Source organism: Dromaius novaehollandiae, chromosome 8 (genome assembly GCF_036370855.1).
Source record: "Dromaius novaehollandiae isolate bDroNov1 chromosome 8, bDroNov1.hap1, whole genome shotgun sequence".
NCBI lineage: Eukaryota > Metazoa > Chordata > Aves > Casuariiformes > Dromaiidae > Dromaius > Dromaius novaehollandiae.
Window position 1 is genome coordinate 7,501,653 of NC_088105.1, and position 17,726 is coordinate 7,519,378.

At 42.6% G+C, this 17,726-nt stretch overlaps 1 protein-coding gene across 3 annotated transcripts in view; it reads right to left on the bottom strand.

The window, feature by feature from the left end:
* Positions 1–11,900: 11,900 nt before the first annotated feature.
* Positions 11,901–17,726, bottom strand: part of HMCN1 (hemicentin 1) — a 189,191-nt gene continuing 183,365 nt past the window's right edge. For all 3 annotated transcript variants that reach the window (XM_026101129.2, XM_026101130.2, XM_026101128.2), the window contains 3 exons: positions 15,252–15,371; positions 14,441–14,567; positions 11,901–13,319 (listed from right to left, as the gene is read on the bottom strand). In XM_026101129.2, coding sequence (XP_025956914.2) covers positions 12,953–13,319; positions 14,441–14,567; positions 15,252–15,371 — 614 coding nt within the window. In that variant the 3' untranslated portion in view covers positions 11,901–12,952. The remainder of the gene's footprint in view (positions 13,320–14,440; positions 14,568–15,251; positions 15,372–17,726) is intronic.

Sequence of the window (17,726 nt, forward strand, 5' to 3'; positions counted from 1 at the left end):
GAAATGTGGATATTTGCCATTAGTCCCTCCATGTATCTGTCAAATGAAAGGAAATACTCAAACTGGCCCAACCGTAAGATAAGGTTATGTTCTCTAGAAGCCAATGCCAGCCTTGCTTTTTTTTTCTTTTCATGAGAGCAGTTTAACATTTCATGCGTCTCAAACTTAACTGTCTCAGTTAATCTCTGAATAGCCTTTTGGAGAATGAAAACTGCCACAGAGCATGATAAATAGCTGCAGTTTTCTCTTTCTCTCTCTCTCTCTTTTTTTTTGGATGTGAACACCATGTATGCTACACCCGTTGGGATCTTTAGCTTGTGCCAGGACAGTAGCTCTGCTGTGATTCATACGTGAACTTCAGAAAATATCGATCCTTAGTGATGATTTTTGCGGCGATGATGTTACTTCCGTCCTTTTAAACTTTTTACATTTATGTGATCATTATGTCTGGAGTGATATTAAAAAGCACTGAAAATAGTATTTTTTTGGAGGGGCTACTCTTTCACAAGACTCTGGCAGATTACAGGGTTTTGCCAGATGTCGTGATTTACCAGTACTATTGCTCATGTTTCAAAGTAAAATTAATTTAAATAAGACCAAAGCACCTTAGAAGAAATCCCAGGGCGTAACATGTGAATGTATTCAAATATTTTCTTCACTTATGGAAATCTATCTACTGAAAGTTGTAGTAGATAATTCATATGTCATACCAAAGCTGTTGTGCCAACAGATGTGACTTTTTTGATATTTGTTTTTTTGCATTGCATCATATTTAATGATAAATTCATAAAAAATATGAATTAATGTTTTCTGAGAACATTTAGCAAGAAAAGAGATCCTTTTGCTTTGCTGTGATAATTCAGGAGATAGCAGGGGTTATTTGCCAAAGGAAAACTCCAGTCCTTGCTCCCAAATCTTTTTCTTACAGTGCTTCAAGAAGTACAGGGATCGGGAGGGATTGGTTTTCTTATGTTTTTTTTCTAACTTGCAACTTCCTGAGGTAAATTAAGGCCATTCTTTATTGTCCTTGCCACTTAAGGTACATTAAACCAATTAGTCCCTTTGTTTTGCAACAGCTTCTATGTACTTGCAGGCTGTGATCCTGTCTGCCGTTAATCTTACCAGCTTGCAGCTATCCAACTCGAATCCTTTCAGTGTTTGTAGGCATAAGGCAAAGGGCGATGGTTCTGAACAAAGTCTGGCCTGGTAAGCTAGACCGCGAATGGGTCATCCAGGTTTCCCTCCCTTACGTTGCATCGGTACTGTACAGTGTTTTCCCCCACCATTAGAAGCCTGCATCCAAAACATAGAGGAAAAAAAATTTCATTTATTTTCTGCTGGTCTTGCAGATATCAAAATGCATGTTCCTTGCGTGTTTGGCTGAAAAACCCAGAACTTCATCCCAGAGGTTCAGAGCCAGGTTCAAACCTGTCAGTGCAGATACGCCTGCTGATGGCTGTTGGGCTTGCGAAAGCTTTCTGATACCAGCTCTGATCTGCTCTCAGCAAAAACATCAGAGCAAAAGAGCAAATACGTAGAAATTAACCCTATCCATTGCTGCAGCGAATATGTGAGTGCTCAAATACCACCTATGCAATTGCTCCGTGTTAGGGTTTAGTGACAGCTCCCCTGTGGGCAGGCACGGTTCGGTAAATCCAGAGTATAGTGTATAAAATGTGATCTGCAGTCCTCTAATGCCCCTTCTGATCTGAATTTAGAGAGTTGTGGGGCGGTTTGTGTGCTCTCCTGTAAATGCACAAGCAGCGGCAGCTGATACCTGCGGTGCCTGGCAGAGGTACTAACTGGTCTAACGGGGCCACCGGCAGCCCCAAGCTCATTTTAACAATCTTTTCTCCGAGCTGCTGCTGCTTTGCTGCACAGATTTAGGTGTAGCCATTAGCAGGCAGACGTCGGCACGCGATTTTGTGTCTCGGGCTGTGACGCAAAGGAAGCCCCTTCCCTGGGAGCACGCTGCTGAACAGCGCGTAACATTTTGTGCACGCGTTTTGTATGTTCTACATCCATAAAAACCTACTGAATTTATCCAGATTTTAGATATAAAGATTTTGTAAAATTGAAAAAAAAATTCTCCCATAAGGAAAATAATTTTAAAAGTACTGTTTACCAGTGTGATATTATACCGGGAGATGTTTAATGTCTTCCAAAGCCGAGCTTTCAGATAATTTTAACTGGAAAAAGAATGATTTCTTTCTTAACGTTAGTCTCCTGTGCCGTACTTGGGCATTTCCCTGTATTTGGGTGCTACCTCTAGTGACACCCCGGCAGAGGAGGGCTGCGGGGAAAGACCTGGAGGAGCAAACGACCTGCCTCCGCGCTCGAGGGGAGCTTCTGCCCAGCCCGAGGGCAACTCGGGAGGAGGAGCGAGCGTCTCTGAAGGCTTAGCAAGGCTGTCTTTTGGGAGGGCTTGAAAGCAAAGGACAAGTGGCTTATGCTGTTAGACTGAGCTAAAGGTCTTCGGGGCAGCGATCGGGATGAGTGTGAGCGGAGGAACACGCGTTTGCTGCGGTCAGAGAAAAGGTTATTGCCGCTATTGAGGGAGAGCCTGAGAGTCGGGATGCTGCGGCATGGCACGGCCGTGCTCGTCCTCCGATGGTCGCTGCAGATTTTCATGGGTGCACTGATGTGGCCCTGTGTCATTAAGATGACGTATACGAAAAGCTTTGACTTCGGTGTAATTGAGACTAAAATGTCTTTGGATCCCGAAAATGTCTCAGATTTTAGCATGGCTGGTTTAGGTTAAAATTTCAGGCTGGAGATCCAGTGATGATTTTCTTCTTCATTAATTATTTTAAAGCATTCTGGCACCTAAGGTGGGAGGGAAATGGTAATATGTGATTTTATTTAGATAATCAGTCTATAAATGAACAACGATTAGTTTTGCAAGGGCTCAACTTCACTGCTGAGCCTGGCTGCTCAGATAACAAGTGCTTCTCCAAGTAGCTAGTTCTCAGCCAAGTAGGGCATTATGACTAGCTGCTCTCCAGACACTTTTTCTTTTTTTAAATGCAGTGGTAACTGAATCTACTATGTATCCTTGTTGTTCTATTTATCATTTTCAAATGTCTATCAGGCAAATGCATTTTACACTAGTTCAAGTAAAGCTTAAAGCTAATTTTGCTGTTGTTCTTAGTGTCTGCTGAGAGCTGCTTGTATGCTTAAGATGCATTTTGATTATATGAGGTCTCAAGTTTGAAGGAAGTTGGATCTTTTCTGGAAAGGTTGCTGCTGGCTTTCATTTCACGTGCCTCTCCGGTGACCACTGGTGGCTTTCTGCTTGTCTGTAAGAAAGCTACAGACAAACATGGTGAAGGTACCACGGTTTTACCTTCCTGTGCCACCTTCGGTGGGTGAACACGAAACGCTACCGGGCTGCAGCCTCATCTGTTAAAGGGCAGCATCATTTATGCCTCCAGAAACTTTCAAAACAACATGAGCTGCGAAATGCGGGCGGTAATATTTTGGCAAGCGCTGTGCCGGGTTACACCCAGTTTGAGGTTCCCCATCGGCCTCCACGTCGTGGAGATCGTTGCAGAGGGACCAGGGACCAAACTGCAACTGCTCTCGTCCCAAAAGAGCCAGAACGCAGAAAAGCAAGCTGACCCGTATCACTGGTAAATAACTGAAGATTTGCGAGTTATTTCTATTAGCAGAAGAGGATGACGAAGGACTAATGAATGTGATGTAATTTGAGTTATTTACAAGGTTTGTACACGAAGTGCTGTTGCTCTAGCAGAAGGGCAGTCAAAGAGGTGACAGCTTCCTCGCAGATCCAAACCTCTTTTTCTCACCCCAGCTGCTGCTCATAAACTCTCTTTCATTTAAGGTTTGTCCACATACGGTGAAAGGCCAGGACAGTTGTGCAGAAATAGTATTATGCAAGTACAAGAAGGCCCTGCCACCTTCAGTTTATCACCAAGGCTGCCGTAGTCCCTTCACCTTGTGTTTTTAATGTTGTTTTCTCATGGTATTTTTTTTTCCATGTCCTCCAAAGAGCACATTGCGTTCTCTTCTTCAGACTCGGAGAGGTCCCGCTCGTGAGCCCGCGTTCAGCAAAGAGCGAGGGCAATCTTGTTTCTGTGGGATTCGGGAATTCGTTATTCTCACAGCTTTTCCAGCCTCACTTTTAAGAGCTGCGTTATCAGAAGCTGGAGGCACCCAGACCGAAAACCTGCGTCCAATAGGTGTGAAGGCTATTTGAGAAGGTAACTGAATTTTCTTGAAATTTAACTCTATTTTATGCACCACTGTATTTATTAGAGACGGCACTAAACAGAGTCCCTTGTTAAGTTTTTCTCTTTAAGGACCCTGTTTTTGGGTTTTTTTGTTGTTTTTTTTTCCCCTCTGAAGCTATGGAAACCAAATTAGTTTTTTGTTGTTGTTGGGTTTTTGGTTTTAAGTTTTCACATAGGACTTTACTTAAGTGTTTGCCACAGCCCGTCCTACGCTTTTCTGCAGCAAGAGAGTTTGGCCTTGCTGTGGGCTAGATATGATGTCGTGGACTAGATCATATCTGCCTTGTCCAGATTTATTTCTTCATCTCAGGTATTCTGCACAACCGGTTTCCTTGGGAAACCTTCTGCGATCCAGGCTGAAGAAGGGCTGGACCGCATCTTGTGTGATGCTGCCTCTAAACCCTTGAAAGGCTGGGAGATGTGCTGGCCTGGGTCCTTTCTATGCTCAGCAAGGATAGCCAGCTGAGCCTAACATCTTTACATCAGATTTAGTGTGCAATTTCATAGGAAGCATACACGTATTAAAAATCTTACTTGAGAGAGACTGTATGCAGGATGTCTTCTCTTAATCTTTAGTAAACTAATCGGTAGCTTCAGCTGGGATGAGCAGTGCATTAATAAGAACATCAACAGCATCGCGCTCAATTTCAAGTCACGTCGTTAAGCTTAAGAACAGCAGCAGTCGTGCACTCCTTACTCTTGTATGTTAGCCCTTCCCATTTTAGGAAAGATTGCTTTTCTAATGCAAGCATTGTGTTTGCTGTGCCAATTTTGTGCTTGCTGTCCACATTTTACCTTAGAAGTTCTCTCAACTCAAGAATGAACGTTATCACTGTTAGGTTATCTTTTACCATCCAATTCTCCTCTCCTCCTTCCCTACCATTCAGACCATCAGCTACATGAACTCCAGCTTTAAATTCCTGCGTACCTCACTGCAATATTTGAGGAGTTGCTGCACGCTGGACTAGAATGATAATTTATGTGGTTATAAACCACCTTACCCAAACCACAAGCCAGCGCCCCAGGTGTCAGCCCCGTTCCAGTGTCCATGTCATTTGGGTAATGCCTTTGGTTCCATGGGGTCTGGGGAGAAACCCTACCTGCACATCTGACCTGACTTCAAGGACAGCCAGGTGTTTCATGGAGTCACTGGGGCTGGAGGGCACCTCTGGAGATCACCTTGTCCAACCCCCTGCTTGGAGCAGGCTGCTCAGGACCGTGTCCAGCTGGGTCTTGGATATCTCCAAGGATGGTGCTTCCACCTTCTCTCTGGGAAATCTGTTCCCGTGTTTAATCGCCCTGAGAGTAAAACAATTTTTTCCTTATGTTTAAATGGAATTTCATGTGTTTCAGTTTGTGCCCGTTGCCTCTCATCCTTTTGCTGGATACCACTGAGAAGAGTCTGGCTCTGTCTTCTTCACACCCTCCCCTCAGGTATTTATACACATGGGTAAGATCCCCCCGGAGCCTGCTCTTCTCCAGGCCGAGCAGTCCCAGATCTCTCAGCCCTTCCTCATATGACTGAAGCTCGAGTCCCTTAACCGTTTTTGTGGCCCCTCGCTGGACTCGCTCCAGGAGCTCCGTGTCTCTCTCGTATTGAGGAGCTCAGCACTCCAGATGTGGCCTCACCAGGGCTGAGGAGAGGGGGAGGATCACCTCCCTCGATGTGCTGGCAACACTGCCTAATGCAACCCAAGATATCACTGGCCTTCTTGGCCACAAGGGCACATTGCTGGCTCCTGGTCAACTTGGGCAACCCCAGGTCCTTCTCTGTAAAGCTGTTCTCCAGCCAATCGACCCCCAGGCTGTCCTGGTGCAGGGGGTTGTTCCTCCCCAGGTGCAGGACTCTGCACTTCCCTTCGCTGAACTTCATGAGCTTCTGAACGGCAGTGCAGTCCCCGGGGCATCAGCTACTCCTCCCCGTTTTGTGTCATCAGCAAACTTGTGGAGGGAAGTTGGAACTAAACATGTTCTTATTTTCATAAGTGTACTACCAAGCATTCGACTGCGCTTTGTTTTGGGGGGCAGTGGGGTGGCATCTTTGGCCTTCTCATGAGACTGTTATCAATTTATATATATATAAAAAAACCTGTCGTCTCTGTTGTAAGCATAACTGTTTGGTACAGGGAAATACAAGATGGTGGCTACCATCAACCATGTTGGCTGACCCTGCAGATAGCCTCTGTGTGTCAAATGTTTTACGTATCTTTCTCACCTTAGGTGTAAGTAACTCTGTTCCTATAGTCAGCGAAAGGAAAATGTGTGCAAAATCTCTCCTAAGTGTTTGGGGCAAATTTAGATGAGAAAACAAGTTAGATTTTAGCAAACTGGAGTCTATCTACCCCCTCATTGAAGTAATTCAAGTAGTCTCTCTCTTAATTTTTCTTTTTCTTAATGCAATCGGTTTTTGCGTGTAGCCTGTTTTACATGCTGCCAGTGTTTTCATTGGCAATGCGGAGTTGCATTGCTGCAGCTGTTTCTAAGACTTTGTGCAGAGGAATAACCCAACATTAAAAGTAGTGGCTTTCTCTGGATATTAAACTAAACTCACTCCTGTGAAGGCGTCCTGTGCCAGCAACCTCCTGCTCTCCCAGAGGTGCCCAACGTTGACCTAGGAGTGTTTCAATCTGGAGATACCTGTCACGAGGCTTTTCAGCGAAAGCTGCTCTAGTTTTCTTATCGTGCAAAAGTATGTAAGTATAAAAGATTAGGGAACACTTCTTTCTATCAGGGTGCCTTCATGTGTAAGCAGGTATTCCATTTTCCGTTGCCTTTCTAACATTAAATATATCAGGAGGAGAATGAGCTGTGCATGCTGCCTGGCACCACTCGCACGCTGGAGATGCTGAATAGCTGAACTTGGTGATCTGAGAAGTGCTTGGAGTTTTGTGTTAAATCTGTCCAGACATGCAAATGATTGCATTGAAAAAAAGCAGAAATGTGGCAATTTGCTTTGGGTGTCGGGTAGCAGCAGCTTTGGACAACCTGAGCTCCCGGACCGCTGCTGCCCGTGCAGGAGTGGAAGCCGACGTGGATGTCCCAGCAAGAAACACGGCTGTGCTCAAGCAGGTCACTAGATGTTCAGGCTTTAGTGCATTAATGAATGTGGGTGTAGAAAGCACTTTGATCCTGACTTCAGTGCTTGATTTCTCAACACGATGCTGAGTAATTACAAATGACATATAGCTGGTTTTGCACTGAATCTGTGTGGACTGTATCAGATGCACAGATGGCTGGAGGAGCCTTCATCTGCCCCTGTTAATACAGGGTTTTTTCCACAGGAGGCTTATACCCAACTCTTCTACACGTCGGTGTTTCGCAGCAGCAGGTGCTGGTTAGTTAAAAGGTTAGTTAACCTTCTGCGTCCTTCTGCCTGGGTGATGGAGACGGCCGGCACGGCGCGGCGCTGGGCATGTGCACCGCCTCGAGCAGGGCCGTGCCCTGTTCCCCGGCTGCGTGTAACTGGGGGGCGGGTGGGGAGATTCCAGCCTCATAAGCTAATCGGTGCCTTGCAAAGGTCATAAATGTGCAACGTTTTTGTTGGCAGCAGTCTTGGATTTCAGCTGCCAGAAGCAAAAATGCCTCTGAAGTCAAAGAGCACCAGATCCCCGACTCACTCCCCTGGAGCAGTCTCATTGCTGCCGTTGCCATGCTGCCCTGAGAACGATGACTACCGCTTTACTCACTATCCTGCCGTTTAGTTTATCGTTGACTGTCTGGCTCCCACTTGGTAAGTGGGTGCTTATCTTCCCAGCGCCGTTCCTCCCATCTTTTCCATTCTCGTCAGACACTTCTTTCACTTTAATCCCCATAGGTATGTATTCTGCATTGATTCACTTTGTAAGCATTTAATAGCTTCTAAGTTCATCCAAGGTACCAAAAAAACCCCCAAAACTGAATTTCCCGTCTCAAAGGCTCGGCGAGCTGGACTCCTACGCAAGGTACGACTTGGGCCACCTTGCTAGCTTGCAGTTTGCTGGAAGCCTACGGTGTAACCAGCGGTGCTGCCTGCAGGCGTCCAGTCCTCTCTCTGGCAGTTGGCCTGGTTTTCTCCCTGCAGTCCTTTCCGTGCATCTAGTTTCCTTCAGGTTTTGATAAGCCAGGATAGTTCGTGGGAGGAGAACGGGGCAAGCGGTGTCCTAACAAACGCTGGGGTTTAGCAGAGCGGTTTCCCGGGCTGCCCGAGGCAGCGGGGAGGTCTCGTGCAGGGCTGCGGAAAGCAGGGGGCTGAGGCCTGGCGCGTGTTCTCGGGGGTAACCTCTGCTGCAGGTTGGCTTCAGCGAGACTCGCATGAACAGCTGAGAGTGGCCTGAAAAAGCCACACGATGTCCCATTTCAATGACCAGCATCTGTGAAATAATCATCTCTTTAACGCGTAAAAAACAAACTTGCAGCCTTTCCTTGAGAAAGGAAGGGCACATCTTGTCTTGGTACTGTAGCCAGCGAAATGCTGCATTGTTCGTGTCCTAGCATAAATAAGGGTCAGGACCGGAGTACGTAGCCAGGGTCACAGAGGGGTGGTTTTCAGGAATAGGGTTTGGAGAAAATGCTGCTTTACGTCCTCTGGGATCAAGTGACCAAGGGAAATAACAGGCTGGTACAACGTGATGGTAGCACAGGGCCACCCGGTAGCACTGAAGTTAACTGCTTATCCAGACCGTCTCCAGAGTGGTCCAAGAGCAGGGCTTGCTCTAGGACCTCCAGGGGCTGGGGATTTTTTTTTTTTGGTTTGTTTTTTGTGGGGTTTTCTTTAGGTCCTTTAGTGCTCTTCCTTCATGCTGTATGTAACCATTAATAACACGGCAAATACTGACTCTGCACCATAACTGTCCTCACATTTTCACTGGAGCAATAAAGCGCATATCATTGCAGCTTGGGACAAGCAATAGGAACCAGTCACATACAGGTAAAGGCTGGACAACTTTCTTTAGCCCATCTTCGTAAACACTTTGCTGTGATGTGGTGTTGTGGGTGCTGTTTCTTTTTTTGGTTTTTTTTTTTTTTTTTTTCCCCCAAATTAAAAACATTAGCTTCTGTTATATATCACATACCTTAATGTTCCTTATTAGCATGGTAGGAAGGGCAGTGTGCCATGCACTTAACTAGCCAGAAATTAATGAAGGGGCTTTCACTCTTTCTTTCGCAGAGAGTGCTTCTACAGTTTAAAACTGTTTTAACACTGTTCCTGACTCTTTACCTGCTTCCTTTCCTCACGCCCCGTAATGCCTCAGCCCAGCGGTGCCTGCTCTCTGGCTGCGGTGTGGAGCTGCAGCTGCACAGTGCCGGCCCCAGGAGAGACGGTGACTGGGCTGCCGCTATTCCTGACGGTGTACGGAGAGCAACCTTTCACGAGCAAGTAAGAAGTAAATCATTTCCGTCATTCCCTGATGCATTCTTCAGTTAAAAATACATTAGGCTTATTATGGCCAACATACTGCCAGCTGCTCGGTGAGCACTGCTGCAAAGAGAAAGGTGGTTCCTCTAGACGAGCCGGGCTCACTTCCTGTACCCACCCCGGTTAGCTTGAGCTGTATGTATATATGTGTGTGTGTACTTTAGATTATTTTATATTTATATTTATATTATTTTTTAAAAAAATAAAAAAGTGTGTGTACACGCGCGCGCACACACACACACATACACACACACAAAATGTAGCTAGTGAGACTAGCTGCTGATGAATATGGTTTGAGACTAGGAAAACAAGCTGTTGGCAGCTACAGGTCTGGGGAGGGGACAACGCTGCTGTACATGTGCAAGTGGAGTGATGCAAAAGTAGCTGGTTGCCTGTTGGCTACCCTGATTTTTTTTTTTTTTTTCCCACCTGCATTTGCTTTTGGTAGAGGCAGTCTTATTTTGTACAGGGCCTTGTTCTTGACAGGAGGGCTTTTGGGACCTGGCTTAAGACGAATGATATGGGGAACAGCAAAATCAGGCCTCACGATGAACCTATGGCTCAATCTTGCAGCTACCTCTGCAGCGTGACTGATGAAAGGGGACAAAATGACCGCAGGTACAAGCCTACAGCTGCAACCCTGGTGGTCGGCTTTGCACAAAAATAAAGGTGCAAGGACAGGATTTTGCTAAAGTAATAAACACAGTGGAACATTTACTTCTCAGAAGGCTTTTAAAATAAAGAACGCTTTGTTGTGAAACAGTTTTATGTGGGCAGTAGGCACATGCCCACAAACTAATTTACCTCTCAAATAAGTAAGTTTATAATCTATTTAATAAGAAACAGCAGACTTTTCAACCAGTAGGAATAGGGCCAGGGGGTGGGGGATGGTAGACCTGCATTAGCACTATTTGTTTGGAGAATAGAGCCAAGGTGAGTGTGATGATGATCTCCCCCCCCCCCCCCCTCCCCCCCAAGCAAAACTGACTGCAAGTCAGCAAATGTTTAAGTGGTACCATCTGGTAGGTAAGTAAGTGCCTAATCCTTAAAGAAATAGTAAACTTGCCTTAAAGCTTTTGAATTCCTTTATTTCCATTTGTTGGGCTTTTTTTTTATTATTATTATTCTTTCAAGAAGCATCACACCAGAAACAGTCTCTTTTTCTTTCCACCTCCCTGGGGAAGGACATCCCATCTGGGCTACCAGTTTCAGTGTGAGTATCAGCCCTTAAAAAAAAAATTTGAGATAGCTACTTCTGCTTGTTATATCTTGCTCTCATGTCTCTTCCCACCATGTGTTTTTTTTTTTATTTTTTTCTCTTTCTAAATTGCTGTTTGTTGTTTAAAGTTAGGTTTCAAAAAAAAAAAAAAAAAAGTACCAAAAAATACCATTTGTGTAAAGAACAAAATGCTTTTAAATCATCTGTGTTTGCCAGGATTGTCTCACTTGTTGTAATGGAAATTAAAAAAAAATATAAAGTTAGAGGGAAAGTGGTAGGACTTTCATTAGGGATTGTTCATAATACCAAAAATGGAGTCAGAATTCTGGTGTGGAGCCATCTGGCCCTGTTGCTAAGTGGCTGCTTTTAACAATGATAATCTTTTACTACCCTAAGTTGCAGGTAGATAGGTGAAGGCCGTTTGGTGTTAGTGACATGAGTTATTACTGGCCCATTCGTTGCATCCAGATGTTGGCAACACAGAAACGCGAGTCCATAGTGCAGCTCCCTGTGTGTGCAGCCCCTGTGGCTGGGTGCTCGGGGGATCTGCTTCTCCCTCTGACTGGAAACTCTGCAAACGGTTAACAGTGAAAATTGGTAACTCCCAGTGGGTTCAAATGTTAATGCCTTTCTGTTTTTTTTTTTTTTTTTTTTTTTTTTTTTTTTTTTTTTAATGCATGGGAATTCTAGAAACATATTTCCTGTTTGGCAATAGGTGTAGCTATGAATAAGTGTGACCTTTATATGCAACAAAAATTTAACTCTTAGCAACACCTGTTTGCTCTGAGGAAATAAAATATTTTCTGGTGAGTGAAGTCTGGATAAAACAAGAGTAAATGCAATATTCCACCCCCCCCCCCCCCCCCCCCCCCCAGGGAAGCCAATCGCTCAGTAAGCTGGAGACTTTGCTTCATCTTTGCAAGAGGATCATCAGTTTGCTGGCTGTGCTACCTTTCACATTCTTCACTGGAACTAAAGGTCAGTGTCTTGCGCACGGGAAAGAATTTTGTTAATGATAAATCGTGTGGCAATCTCAAAAGGCATTAAGAACCTTTATTTTGACTATTTTCAATGCATTGACGCTGTCCTTTTATGAAAACTTAATTGTAAAACCCTTAAGAGATTGCATAGAAAATACACATAGGAAAAACATATATACACTTTCATAAAAATAGAATACATCTTGGCAAAATTACTTGTGTACAGTGTATTGACATTACTGAACCGAAATTACTACATCTTTGGAAAAAAATGTTCAATTTGCAAAAAACCCCAAACAAAACAAAAGAAAAACCCCAAAACATTTTAACTGGGCTGGGAGTACTGAAATGGATATGGTTTTGAGCTAAATAAATGGCTATACCAGAATGTCAGAGTTTAAAAAAAAAAAAAAAAAAAAAAAAAAAAAGTTATAAAATATCTGCCATATAAAGCAGAAGGAGCCATGTTGTTTTTTCTTTCAAACAATGCCTAAACTTGCAGAGAAATCAAATGGACCAATTCCATTTTCTGCTTTAGAGTCTTTAGCTGAAAACAAACTTTACTAATACCATCTGTGAGCTAAGTAAAGTGGTATTTCTTTTTCTGACCACATGACAGTATATGTACAACCCTAATTCTATCAGGTATTTGGTAAGAAAAAAAAATTAATAGATATAAAATTTTAAAACACTTAGCAACCTTTAAAATATGCAGACCACTTAAAATGGCCATTTTTCTGGTTAGGTTTTTCTTTAGTTGCTTTTAACAGAGGCTGCTCCTGCTTACTGCTTTGACTATTAGTACTTCAGCTCATACTTTGCCTTGTTCTGCTAGTTTTCAGAACAAACTGTGGAAAACGACTACTCCAGTGTAATAAATACAGCAAGTGGTCCTCAAAGCCATGGATTTTCTTTCTTGAATTGGAATAATGGGAATATATTGGCCGTCGCAGGGACAAGAAAAGCAAGGAGCATAGCACCGTTTCCAAGTTGCATGATTCGGAACTGTTTGGCAGGCAGTACACTCAATCTGGAAGTGGTAATACCCACTGGCGCTTATGAATGTGGCTAAAATACTGCGATTACTGTCAAGTGGTTTGGGTGTTTAATAGGGATAGGCTGACACGGCTATATAAACAATGAAAGTTGTCTGATATTCAATACTTCCATCAACACTGTAGGACAAGGCTCTGACTCTCATGCGGTATGTCTTCGGCTCTTGCAACGGCCTGGTAGTAAACACGACTCCTTTTAAGTTCTCATCTCTGAGGGCAAATGGGATTGTTGGGTCCTCATCTGCCATTAAGAAAGTTGTTCTAGGATGCATGACTTGATCTTGAGTGTAGGCAACCAGCCGGATTAAATCCTGATTGGCAGCTATCCCAAAGGGGAGGGAAACGAGTTTGTACTCCAAGGCGTAGGTGCTAAGGGCACATTCCAGATCGTTGGCCGGGCAGTTTTTGAGACAGAACCTAGGAGTAAAAAGAATACTTTAAGCAAGGGAGAAGGCATGATATAGTACAGGACTGGAATATGACTTAAAGGCTAAACTCTTCCCTCATTTATCCTGGTGCTGTGTTCAAATTAAGATTTCTGTGTAAAAAGAAGCTCATGTATTTCTTATGCATTGTTCCTTTAAAGTTGCAGCCGAGTTTGTTGTTCCATTTTCTTCCCCCAAAAGAGGGAAATTAGAAAGCACCAAGAGGTAAGATAAAGAAATTGAATACAATGTTTGTCGTTGAAGTCAGTGGTGCATGTTTTTAATGACCATGCTTTTAAATATTAGAGATGACAAGACTGGTTTAAAATGTATTGGCAGCTCCATCTGATGTTGTGTGTGTATTAGACCATGAAGTAAAGAACTTGGAATAAAAAAAGGCAGAGGAAGTTTTACTTCCATTAATCAAAAGTCAAAATATGCTGCCTGTTAGCTTTGCTACTCATTGGTAATTGAGGCCAGCGAAAATTAACATTTCAAGTTAAATGTCATTCCAGTTCAGACTGATCACAGAAGATGGATTCTGCTATGAAATGAGCTATTTACCTGGATACATTAAAAGATCAAATGAAATTAAGGTGTTTTTTTCCAGAACAAGGAAAAAATTTAGTAATCTGAAAAACAAAACTTACCGTGAACTGTTGTTCATTTTCGCACCTGAAAATTGTATTTTAAATGCTTTCAAAGTGATGGCAAGCTAGGCCTTCAGAGACAGAAATCAGAGAACTTAGATGCAAAAGCAGCCCCATAAATGGTAAGTGAATGATTCTGAATCAGCACCTGCCTGGGTTCATTCAGCAAGGGGATGTTTGCATGCTTTTTCCATTCTAATTACCAGTACAATTCTGCATGGTACTGACAGCCAGTTGGCTTGTCTGGGCCCCCTGCTTTCTAGTTCTGTTGCTCAGGGAACACGTAGTACTGCTTGTCTATAAACCAACAATAACACTGAGCTCTAATGCATTACCTTTTGCCAGTATGACCAAATTACTGAAATCAGTCAAACTCAGATAAAGTTTCTTTTGAAGAATACAGATTAAGAACCTGAACTTGGGGGAAAAACAAGACCCCAAAAGGGTTGAAAATAAAACGTACCCAGAAAGAGGGTCTCGCTGGTAGTTTGGCGGACAAGGTGTGTCTATGCACTGGTAGCTTCCTCTCATGTTGAAACACATCTGATTTGATCCACAATCGATATTCTGTTCAAGGCACTCATCAATATCTGAATGCAAAGATATGGAAATAATCAGGTTCTGGTATTGAGATGATTTGACAGAGTTAAACATTAGCTGGATCAATAAGGTCTGGTCAGACTAGTACGCATACTGTACACTATAGTATGTACCTCTACACACAAATGATTTTCCAGAATCTTGTCTTCCTATTTCAGGCAGCGGAGCTACTAGTTCCAATAACATGCATTTATTATCCTCAGTATTTTATCACCACGTAGGAGGCCTATGGTGCTAGCTGCCGTTCAACCAGGATGCAACCTGGACAGCAACATAAACCGCAACCGTCTTGTCAATTGAAACTAATTAGTTGAAATTAGTTTTGTGGATCAGTAAATCTGACAGTACCTTTTTTAACAAGGCAGGTTAAGGATTATATGGGCCCTAGAGCTACTGTCTACTTGCAGTGAAAGGCCAGGCTTGCAGTTAGATATATAATATAAGGTCGCATGAGGACACTTCAAAAAATAAGAAGTTGCAGTTGTCTGCTTTGCTGGTAGTTTTACAAAGTACTAAATCATACTATGAAACATAAAAACTTTTGAAAATTGAAATTTTGAATGCCCCTATCTCATAAAGCAGATTCAAAGAGGTGGCATATATATGCATGGAATATGACTTGCATCTTATTTATTCACAAACGTATTTCTGAGCATTCAACGAGATTTCTGTACCTTGACAGGTTTTGCCATTGGACATAAGACGATAACCAGATGGACAAGAACACTGGTAACTTCCCAGAGTGTTTCTGCATTCATGCTGACAGGTATCTCTGTTTTCACATTCATCAATATCTGTGGAAATGCAACACAAGAAACATAAACATCAGGATTACTTGAACCTAGTACTAAATCTAGTTTTTTGGACCCCAAAAACTGCCCTCCCTGTCGCTTATATAAAAGCTTACAGACAGAGGTGATAGAAGTTATGGAGATCTTGTTTTCTGATGGGCTTGAATGCAAAAGGCTAGCAAATCCTTTCACCACTTACCTGTTCCATTCCTTATAATTATTTTTTTAATAATTAAACCCAGCTTTGAGGGGATGCTCACCTCTTTTGATAGCAGCCATAATATATATTCTAGCTAGACAGACCAGTGCTGTAATATATAGAGCTCTGCGTGGGAAGGAAGAGGAACAAGCAATCTATACAAATCTACAAAGGCTATATAAATAGTCTTGCCCCAAAAGCAAGCTTCCTGAAAATAAGGTTTTAGACAATATATTTAAGAAATGCCCAGATTATCTCTTCACAGGGAACCTTGACCTGGAAGAGTTGTTCTTACAGTTAATCCCTCCTCAGGCAAAACTCTTTTCCTGCCAAACTAATTTTTCTCATGCTATGGGGATGAATTAAGCTCAGTAGCTGGAGAGATCATGCTCTTAACTTTTAAAATCTGTCTCTGAAACACAGCAGTACCAGACCAATTATTTAATATTGTCAAAACAGACTAAAGACATTTAGCCACAGACCATATATCATTATAATTTCCTTTGAGATGTCTGCCCAATTCAGGAGCGCAATAGAGCCCTTACTTAAGTTAGTTTCATGTACATGAATTAAGATTGAATGATTAAAGCAGGGGAAGGAAGGTCTTTGCTTCCCCTCTCTGTCTGATTCACAGAGATGGTGTTAGATAATACAAACAAAAAATGAGACAGACAGACATGGCTGTAGAAATTTAGGATGTGCTTTTGTTATCAAATCCTGATGGTTGTCTGTTAGAAGAACCCTCTTAAAAAAAAAAAAAAATGTATGTGCTTTTATACTGAAGAGTGATTTTAAAATCAAGATATTCATTCCAATGAAACAGGCATAGAAGAATATTAACTAACTCAGACTGAAAGCTGGGGTAAGGCTCATAAATTTTAGTTTAATCCTACCATCAGCAGTAACTATGTTCCTATGTCTTTCGATTAAATGTTATAGCCATAATGAACTGTACTTATAAGACTACTGAACTGTCATCATTGTAATGTAAATACAAGGTTAGTTTAATGTCTGCCTAGTTATAACTTATTATTAACATGAGTATATTCATATTTTCAACATTATATATTATAACTATTATTTGCAATAATTAGGGTTGTTAGAATCCAGTTGCAGATCACTGTATTTATCCTGGAGGAATGTCGCTCCTCCTGTGACGTGTCCTTGGCAAACACGTTAACTTTAGGTAAATTCTCCAAAGCACTGTGAACGGCTGTGTTTGTTAAATGCATTGAGAAAAGTTTCTATGGCAAGACCTAGCCAGTGGTACCTTTAGTCCTGAACTGAATAGTATTATCACAAAAAAACTTCACCAAGTGATGTTTTTTTCTGAAATACTCAATCTGTGAGTTAAGATGGCAAAATCTGGCTTTAAAGGGGCACATTTCAAGAACATGAACTCGCTTGTGATATCCCCATCTTTCTGATGTGTAAAACGTCAGTTCTGCTGATGCTTTTGGAAACCCGACGGGAGCCCTGGCGCCGAGGGCTGCGGTGCTCCCTTCAGCTCCCCAAGCTGCTTCAGCTCTCCGCAGCGGGGAAATAAAACATGCTCAAGAGACACTGTGCTTGTATTCCTGTTTCAGGCTCTAAACTCGCAATTTTAGAGCTGGCAATCTGTAACCATTGCCACTAGCAATTGCCTCATGTTAAAGACCTGAAATTTTTATCTTCTGATCAACAGAGTTTTTAAAACTTCTTAGCTTCTTCATGTTTAGCGTAAATCCGTCAATGAACAGCAGAGGTTACTGTTCCTTTTGATTTCAGAAGGAGCTGACTTTTATTTGCAGTACTTGTGAAAGTAGTTTTCATTGAAAAGCCTCAGAAGAGCTCACAGAACAAAGAAATAGCTAAAATCTTGATTTTTAGAGGTGCCAAATACCTCTGTTTCCTGTTGGTCTCCGTTTGTGCTCTGAGGCTCTGTACCTCTTTAAAAAAAAAAAAAAGAAAAAGAAATAGAAAAAATCAGAGCAGAGCTTGCCCGTTACCATAAATACCCTGGTCTCCTCATAAAGGAGGAAGAAATGGCAATACTGTCATTTGTATAACTTCTGACAAACATCCTATTTGTTTACAAATACTCATGACATGAGAGCAACCTGCTGTGTCTTGTAAGGTACAGGTAATTTAAAAGCTTGTGCTTATATTGCTGATGTGGC